We start from the raw sequence: 9,658 nt of genomic DNA, 5'->3' as shown, positions 1-9,658 counted from the left end.
TCAGGCTACGGTGATGTGACCAGCACATATAACCCTGCTCTGTCCATGTACAGCTGGAATAGTACAGATGTGTTCAGAAGCTTTCAACAAATCACAAAAAAAGTTTTTAAATAGACTTTTTTAAACAGCAGTTATACTTGTCATTATTGGTACTGATATTGGTGTTGATGTTGTTTCTCTTTTTATTGCTGTTGTTAATGAAGATTATTGGTGTGTTATGTTGATTGTGATGATGATGATGATGATGATGATGATGATGATGATATGATGGTTATTATTACTACTATTGTTATTATTGTGGTTTTTATTATTGCCATTATTATTGGTGGTGTTATTATTATTATTAATAATAATCATCATCATCATCATCATAATAACAATAACACATTTGATTAATATTTTTATAAATAGTTTTATTTATGTATATACTTTTATTAGTAATATTTATTTATATAAATAATGATATGATTCACACTGGAATATAATACACATAATTTATGAAAAATTACTTTACATGTTCATTTTGCTAGAAGGAATCTTATCACACTTTTCCATGTAGGACTTTTAAACCTGTTCCTTTACTTCAGCCTTCCAATCCAGTGAAAGCATTACTGTGTCATTCAGGCCAAATATCCATTTCCCCTCTGCTTTCTCATAATCCCTGCTATCTTTTTTAAAGGCAGCTTTAATGGTGACAGTGATGCGGTGCTGCTCGGTGCTAAGCAGCGTCCCTCCTGTTTTCTCCTTGTCACTGATTGGCTGCTCTGAATCTGCCATGACAGTGAGAATGGGCCATGACTGACAAGTCACTTTGCTGTGACGTGCTATGTGATGTGTCTATGCTGGCAGCGCACTCTTCTCTGACAGTGCACACTCTGACATCTGCTAGAGGCAGAATACAGACAGCTACTTCAGGTGTGTTATTCTGAAATAGTCACTAGTGCACAATTAATGTCGTCTCACTGCAACAATAACAGCTTGGCACTGTCTAACTCATGAACAGTGGTGACTTGCCAAACTAGTAATGTGGATGTTCTGACTGTGTTTTTTTCCATAGTGTAAGTAATTAACCAAAAGAACTACAATTTTCGAGCCCTAAATGTACGTTAACAAATGTGCAGTGGTAAAGGAACAGCTCAATGAAAAATTGGGACAGTTTCCTCCCCCACGCCTCAAACATAGTCAGCTGCCCAGGACATGTTTAGGGCCTAAAGTTTGCCTCTTTACTAGCTACATGGCTAATGTAACTAGACTTCTGTTATATTCACCTAGCTGACAGACTATGTAAAGGAAGATAGTACCTATTTGATTTTTTGGTGAATGATTCCTTCAGTTTTGTAAAAAACAAAAAAAACAAAAGCATCTAAAATTGCTATATAAATAGGAATTGACTTATATTAGTATTATTATTAGTAGTCGTAAAAAGAATCTTCAATAAGGGTCACTTATATGACTTGTACACTGTCACACATTAATTAAATGAATGAATGAATCAATCAATCAATCAATCAATCAATCAACAATAGACAACTCACTGCTTAGTAGCCTTTATGTAGAGAGAGACAGAAAGTGAGGAAGAGAGTTTCTATGCTGTCTCTGTGTATACATTACTGAGCCTACACATAACATTCTACAGGTAATTAATCATTTTATATTTACATTTAAATACATTTAACTAACAGACCTATTAAATTACACTAAGCAAGAAAGAATGGAAGCATAAATGCACTGACAGGCTAGTTGCCTATTTTATTTTCTGTAGTCTTATTTTCTTATATTTTGTGACTGCATGTGCACAGTGTGCATCGCTTATTCTAGCTCTAAACTGTAAAACGTTAGTGAAGTATTTTTGACACGGCCCTAAGTAAGGAGTGCGGACTTTTATTTTGATGGTCAGTTTGATTTTGCCGTGTGTCAGTTGTCGCGGTTCTTCATACGAGTGCGAGCAAACGGCGATGAAAATAGAACTCAGGTGTTCTTTGAAAGACGAAAGAAGTCATGATTTGTAGTTGTTTTCATTGAGGTTATAAGTTTAGTGCTCGTTGAAGGACAGTGTACGGTAGTAATTTATTCAGGTTTTGTTTTTAAGCGCAATGGAGCAGCCGGTGCCTAAAAAGTGAGTAACGTTAGCGCCCAGCTAACAAACATGGCTGTTTACAGGCCTTCGTATCGTCCTGAACTCCGGAGCTGTGTAGAGACATTAATTCATATTGCCGAAATGACCTGGCTGTGATCTGCTGTGTGTTCAGAAATGAGCTTTTAGGTGCTCGTGTTTGTAGCTAGATAGCGAGTCAAACCGAGTTCTAGATAATTAGCTAATGAACGTTTATTTGGTTGCTAGCTAACTTAGCTAACCACTGTTTACAGTAGCAACGGAAGCTCTCAGCTGAGAAGTCGCGTTAGAAACGACAGCGACAGTTTTTTTCTTTATTTAGCGATTTAATGTATTCTTGTTTGTTTTGACAGTAAGCTGAAGAAGCTCAGCGAAGACAGTCTGACCAAGCAACCCGAGGAAGTCTTCGATGTACTTGAAAAACTCGGAGAAGGGTAATGAGGACTGAAGTGAAACGAAAAGAGGGTTTTTCCAGTATCTCAAACGTAGTCGAAAAAAAGTATTCCTTGTCTCAAATGTTGATCGTCCATTAAAAAAGATTTCAACTGACATAGCTTCCCCTTATTGGTCACTACAGTAGTCTTACTGCTCCTTTTTTGGTGTGAAACTTAGGAGCAAGTTTCACACCAAACAAATCTTAACCCGTCGTCTACATTTAAGATATGAGAAAAATGTGTCTCACTGATTTTTCAGTGTAGCCTTTTTTAAACTTTAAACTGGATGTCAGTGATGCATTTTAAGCTAACTTACATATCTGTGTTTGCTGATGCATATTTGTCCAGCTCGTATGGCAGCGTATTTAAAGCCATCCACAAAGAATCTGGACAGGTAGTGGCCATTAAGCAGGTTCCTGTGGAGTCTGACCTGCAGGAAATCATCAAGGAGATTTCCATCATGCAGCAATGTGACAGGTAAAACCTTCATACCTCTGCTTGGTTATTTAGGACTCAACACTCATCACTAGGACATTTCTTTGAATCTGGTTTCTGATTAATATGTGTTGCCATTATCTTTAGATGTTGACACTGGTATCTGTGTTCTCTGTCTAGTCCCTATGTGGTGAAGTACTATGGCAGTTATTTTAAAAACACAGACTTGTGGATTGTGATGGAGTACTGCGGTGCTGGCTCTGTGTCTGATATCATCAGATTACGTAATAAAACAGTAAGTGAATTACATTGTGCTTGAAAAGAAGAAAAAGGCTTTGTTAATTTTGAGCTCAAGGGTAATGATTCTGGTTTTCCTGTTTCATCCAGCTCACAGAGGATGAGATTGCTACCATCCTGAAGTCCACATTGAAGGGTCTTGAGTATTTGCACTTCATGAGAAAAATCCACAGGGACATCAAAGCTGGGAACATTCTCCTTAATACTGAAGGACATGCTAAACTTGCTGACTTTGGAGTGGCTGGGCAGCTTACTGTAAGTGTTTTGTTTTAAAGAAAAGCCATGCTTACTTTAATACAGCTGCAAAATATGATAACTGATTTGTGGTTTGTTTGCTTGTCTACCAAAGGACACAATGGCAAAGAGAAACACTGTAATTGGCACACCATTCTGGATGGCTCCCGAGGTGATTCAGGAGATTGGGTACAACTGTGTGGCAGATATCTGGTCCCTTGGCATCACATCGATAGAGATGGCAGAGGGCAAGCCTCCCTATGCAGACATTCATCCAATGAGGGTGAGCTTAGCATTTTTATAATTCACACTGACTAGTGAAAAGATGCCTCTTTCATATTCATGGTTTTCAATTTTTCTTTTTCAATAGGCTATTTTCATGATTCCAACAAATCCCCCACCAACGTTTAGAAAGCCAGAGCTGTGGAGTGATGATTTCACAGATTTTGTAAAAAAGTGTCTTGTGAAAAACCCTGAACAGAGAGCCACGGCCACGCAACTGTTACAGGTTTGTGAAGCAAAAATTTTAGGTAAACTGCAGTAAGCAATACATTTGTTTGTTTTACAAATTTCCAATGTTGTGGAAAATGGCTAAAGTCATTCTCAGTTGTTTCCTTTAGTACACCAAATGTAATTGTTATTTTAAATAAGAAAACAGTTGATCTTTATCTTGCCCCAAAAGCTGTTGGAGATGCATTCATATATGAAATGTATATTGGTTTTTAATGGTCTATTAACTTTTGAGACTAGTATGTTATTCTTGCTGAATTTTCCCATTTCAGTTGCAGTTTTCATTCTGTTTCATTCTGCAGCATCCTTTCATTACCAATGCGAAACCAGTGACCATACTGAGGGACCTAATCACAGAAGCCATGGACATGAAGGCAAAGAGACAACAAGAGCAGCAGAGAGAACTGGAAGAGGAGGATGATAACTCGGTAGAACTAGTACTTTATTCATGTTTGCATGATACTTTTGACTGTTAGGGGATTATTTTTAACTGGTAGAGAGAGTGTTCAGTGTAATGCTTGCTTATTTATTTCTTGAGATTACATGTGCAGTGTTTTAGACTGATCTTTCTGTATGTTTTGTAGGAGGAAGAAGTGGAGGTGGACTCTCATACAATGGTGAAATCTGGCTCAGAAAGTGCTGGCACCATGCGAGCAACAGGCACAATGAGTGACGGTGCACAGACCATGATCGAGCATGGCAGCACCATGCTTGAGTCAGACCTAGGCACCATGGTGATAAACAGTGACGAAGAAGATGAGGATGAAGATGTGGGCTCAATGAGGAGTGAGTGTTCATCGATCACCCAACATGGACAGATTTGCTTAGGATCTTATCCATTCTAATATGTGCCTTATTGCATGTGATTTTTCTTAAATTCCAACTGTAGGAAACCCTACAGCACCACAGGGCCAGCGGCCATCTTTCATGGACTATTTTGACAAGCAGGATTCAAACAAAGCACAGGAGACTTACAATCACAACCAGCAGGACCCTTTCCTCATACCCAAGACTGCTTTCCCTGACAACTGGAAAGTACCACAAGATGGAGACTTTGATTTCGTAAGTATATGTATATCTTTTCATTTGGCTTACTGTTAAAGCCTCACTGGGTTTGAAATGTTAAATGTTGTTAGGTTAGCTTTGCTCTTTAGGTTGCTCAGTCTCAGAGAGGAAGATCATTCAAGTTTGATTGTCATTTGACAATTAACAAAATAATACAGACATCAACCTTGCGATTGGTGAAGGTGAAGCAGAGGCAAGGCAAGATTTTCATTGAAAAGGGAGACATTCTGGCAACATGTATATAGACACTAGGAAGAAAATTTGGAGGACCTAATTTTCACTGATCAAGATTTACAATCTTTTCAGACTTAAAAGAATCATATAGTCTTCCCAGCCAATCTTACTTTTTGTATCTACGCATAAGTGCTTTAGGGGCCTATGATGTTTCGTAGAATCTTAAGATCAACAAACATTGTTTAATGGTCTGTAAATTAAAAGTAAAGGGTTTCTTCCATCTTACTTCTTCCAGCTTACTTATCCCATACACTTCCACTTACTAATATTTGGGAGAAATAATTGTCTCTAAGTCAGTTAACTTGGGAGCGGATTTGGGAAAATATTCCTACTATCAGTAAAAATTTAACTCATCGCCTTATCCAATAGTAAGTCATCCATACAGCAAAAGCCACCCCTATGCATTATTAAAAACTAAGCAACTCCATCAGGATTGCAGTGGGAGAGGTATGGCTACCATTATACATATGTTTTGAGGCTGTGAACCAGTAGCTAAATTATGGGATTTTGCTCTGCATTTAATGTCAACCTTATGTAACAAAACCTTTCTTAAGCAACTCAACCTTTGCCTGTTGAACGAAGACTGTCTTCTCAATCTCACTCTAAGTCAGCAGAGTTTTACACACAACTTCAACAACTGCCAAAGACCCATCATTAAATCTAGGTTTGAGCCAGGAAGTCATCTTAAAAGGATGTGGTTCACAGAGTATAAATACAGTGTATTATTAAAGCAGCCAGGGTCAGTAAAGCCAATCCTAGAATGATTAGTAACTGGACAGATATTTTTGAGAGGTTTTTAGCTTTAAACTATTGATAAAATTTGGTAAGTTCATGGTGTAATTTAAGGTATAGGGTGTGGTCAATGTGTGGAGGCTTCTGGGTGCAGGAATACTTGAATACTGTGCTCCAATGTCTGTTGGCTGTGTTAGGAATGTATGGATCATCCATCCTGTACTTTCTCTACTCATCTAAGATAAACCAAGTCTGATGTGAGGTTGTTTGTTTGTTTATTTTGGGCAAGCCCTGAATATGTACATATTTCTTACTGAAATGTCGTGATGGGAAAGATGAGGAACAAAGAAAAACTTTTAATCACAAAAGTTTGATGACCTACGTTGTATTGTGCCTGTTAAAGTTTTAGCTAACGATTAAATGCTATATATATATATATATATATATATATATATATATATATATATATATATATATATATATATATATATATATATATATATAAAATTGTGATTTACATATAATATTCTTTTTTTTATATAATTAAATTATGTTAAAATTCATGCCAAACATGGCCAGAATGGCTGATTAGCTATGCTACCTCCTTGAAGTGGGTGATATGGCAAAAATGTAATATTGCGATACTTTTTCATGATATGTCACAATATTCAATTTTTCAGACATCTGATCAGTTGGAACAGAGAAAGAACTGATACATTTTTTTAAATTCAATATTTGGCATATTGCATCACTCTAAATCCAGTTAAATGGGACCAATTTTGCTCTCTCTATAATAAAATGAAAAGAACACTGTTTTGTATTATTGTCATAATTTATCATGATAACGATATATATTGTCATATTGCCCAACCCTACTGCCTCCTAACTATCAGTACTTAGTAGCTCCCAACTGAAGACGACACTGCTGAAACTTAAATAAACATTACTCATCACCACCCGTTGAAAGTGTAATATCAGTCAGAAGTTAGACCTTCTGTTGTTGTTGTTGTTGTTGTTGTTGTTGTTGTTGTTTTTTAACTTTTATTTTCATGACTATGCCTCAGCCCAACGGATGAAAATGCACTTAGTTAAATTGTCTTGGTTAAGTTAACAACTGTGAAAAATATTTAGTCGATAAAGTCAAGTGATTGTGCAGTAATTATGACATGTCCACATTGTACAAGCATCTGTATCTTAAACTAATTAGAAAACAGTAATGGAGATTTCATTATGCTAATGGACTTATTACTTTTGTGTCTATGTATAGCTGAAAAATCTAGACTTTGAGGAGCTGCAGATGCGCCTCAGCGCTCTGGACCCCATGATGGAGCGAGAAATCGAGGAGTTGCGGCAGCGCTACACAGCTAAAAGGCAGCCCATCCTCGATGCCATGGATGCCAAGAAGCGTCGGCAGCAGAACTTCTAAAACTGCATGAAGGAAGAAATACCTGCAGAGTGTTTTCAAAACTGGCAAGCCAGATAATATGTTCCCTTTGAAGTCTTACATCCAGTTTTAGTACTGACGTCTAGCCTCTTACCATAAGCCTCCTTCTGTTTGTTGGACATGGGAGCATCTGGCTAAGTGCATTTTTTTCCTCTCCTTTATTTCTAGAAGACTTACCTGAGACCTGAGCCTCATTCAGTGAGTCCCTGTATGCAAAATTATAGACACAAACACATTGAACATAAAACTATAAGGGAAAAAGTTTCTGCATGCATCGAATCTACATAGCAGTAGTTTATATGAAGCTCTGAGTGAGTGAACAGTGCAGGGAAGAACTCCAACTATGTCGACCACAACTGGAAGAGGGGCTTGGGGAAAATGGGTTAGTCCGTATGTCCACTTCTTACAATTTTCCCTTTCCACATGTATTTCTCTAGCTGTAACATCATCTAATACCTCTCTGGTTTCATAAATGTGGCTACAGTGAAGAGCATGATTAGAATGTCTGAAATTATGAGGGGTATCTAAGAAATTGTTGGTTGGACTTATAAGCATTAGTTTAAAAAGGAAAAAAACCAAAGACAATCATTCAAGGGCCTTAGAGAGCTTTCAGTGGTCAGCCCTAGCTTGTAATCTTAGACAGAATTCTCTTTTTTTTTTTAATCTAAAATTAAATTGAGACTTCCATAGTTACATGACTTAGACAGAGATAACTGACTGACAAAAAAGATTTGAGTGATGCTGTATGTACCCAGTTTGCAGCAGTGATTGGAAGAAATAGAGCAATTAATATAACAGTACTCCCCACTGTTAAGACCATTCTTAAGGGCCCAGTCTTGCTCTGTAAATATGCATGGACTAAAGTTTCATGTACTTGGTTTTTATTCCGAATGTCATTTTCATTCCTCATTTTTGAATGTTTTGAAAATTAGGTCTCTCTTCATGTTGCTCTATTTATTCTTTCTCTGCTAGTGCCTGAATCATGTGTTCTGTATGGTAAGCACTCCTGTGAGGAAGTGCAAATCACATGTCCTCATCCTTCACTTTATCTCAGGGGTTGCTTAACGACCGCTTCTCTTTCTCCTTCTTGTCCTTTGTCAAGGATTCAAGACTTTTATATTGTAATCTCTGTGTCTACCAGCATTATTATTGGTTTGTCTGTTACTGGTACCTAAGCAATACCACACAATCGAACATAACCTGAAAATAATCTCTGTAACCAAGATGTCCTAAATGAGGCAACTTAAAACATAATGTCCAAGAGTACAATACTGAATGATGTCATATGTGGATGTTTTGCTAATACTGAGTATAAGATTGTGTGAAGTATGGTTTTTCAATGGTTGCATTGGTTTTGCAAGAACTTACTCATGAAGTTAGTTTTAAGATTGTGCTTAAAATGCCTTATGTTTTCCTTTTGTGAATTATATCGATATATTTCATTCTTTCTAACATGTATTATAGACACATTTCCACTCAGTACCCTAATTTATTATTATTCATATCGATTATTGCTGCTGTTGCATGAAAACCTTTTTTGGAATTGAAACAAAAAGCAGACTCCACTTATTTCTCTGACCCTTTACAGCTCCACAAGCTCAGTGAACTCTAACTACAACGTGATGTTTATCGGGACAGTAGTGGAAATGTAGGAGGTTTTCATGTCTGCTGAAAAGTTGCTCTTTTAGGGGAAGGTTTTCTTGCAATAGGACCTAGTCACTCTCCCCTGAGAGTGATCTTTAATAAAGTTCAGTTTCTTGGATCATGAGTCTTTCATCTGTGCTTATGTCAATTTGTACAACAGTCTGTGACTGTAAATGTATACGTTTTCTTCATTTTTAGAGTCATGGTTTAGGAACCCTTTTCTCTACAGAAGTGTAAAACGGTGATGTTTTTTGCTTTACACACAGTAAATCACCTTACAGGACGGTAAAACTCATTAACTAAGGCTGATGCAAAAAACCTGTAACACTGTGGCTGGCCAATTTGTTTTAAGGCACAACCAGGCAAGTACAGTTATATGCAAAAGTTTGAACACCCCTGATGAAATGACCATTTTCTTGATTTTCTCCATGAAAATCGGTGAGCTCATCCTCTACAGCAGGGGTGTCAAATTCAATCACCGAAAGGGTCACACTAAGAAATCTCAACAAATCTGAG

At 37.2% G+C, this 9,658-nt stretch overlaps 1 protein-coding gene across 1 annotated transcript; it reads left to right on the top strand.

The window, feature by feature from the left end:
- The first annotated feature begins 1,917 nt into the window (after positions 1-1,917).
- stk3 (serine/threonine kinase 3 (STE20 homolog, yeast)) lies at positions 1,918-9,261 on the top strand. Its single transcript, XM_017693538.2, has 11 exons — positions 1,918-2,116; positions 2,467-2,547; positions 2,896-3,024; positions 3,163-3,277; positions 3,370-3,534; positions 3,629-3,796; positions 3,884-4,021; positions 4,326-4,451; positions 4,608-4,809; positions 4,913-5,085; positions 7,322-9,261. Exons 1-11 carry the CDS (start codon positions 2,094-2,096, stop codon positions 7,478-7,480), a joined length of 1,479 nt encoding a protein of 492 aa, XP_017549027.1. The 5' UTR covers positions 1,918-2,093; the 3' UTR covers positions 7,481-9,261.
- The last annotated feature ends 397 nt before the right edge of the window (positions 9,262-9,658 follow it).

The sequence above is a fragment of the Pygocentrus nattereri genome, chromosome 27, assembly GCF_015220715.1.
Source record: "Pygocentrus nattereri isolate fPygNat1 chromosome 27, fPygNat1.pri, whole genome shotgun sequence".
NCBI lineage: Eukaryota > Metazoa > Chordata > Actinopteri > Characiformes > Serrasalmidae > Pygocentrus > Pygocentrus nattereri.
Note: the sequence above shows the minus strand (reverse complement) of the source record. Positions and strands in the feature narration are given on the sequence as shown.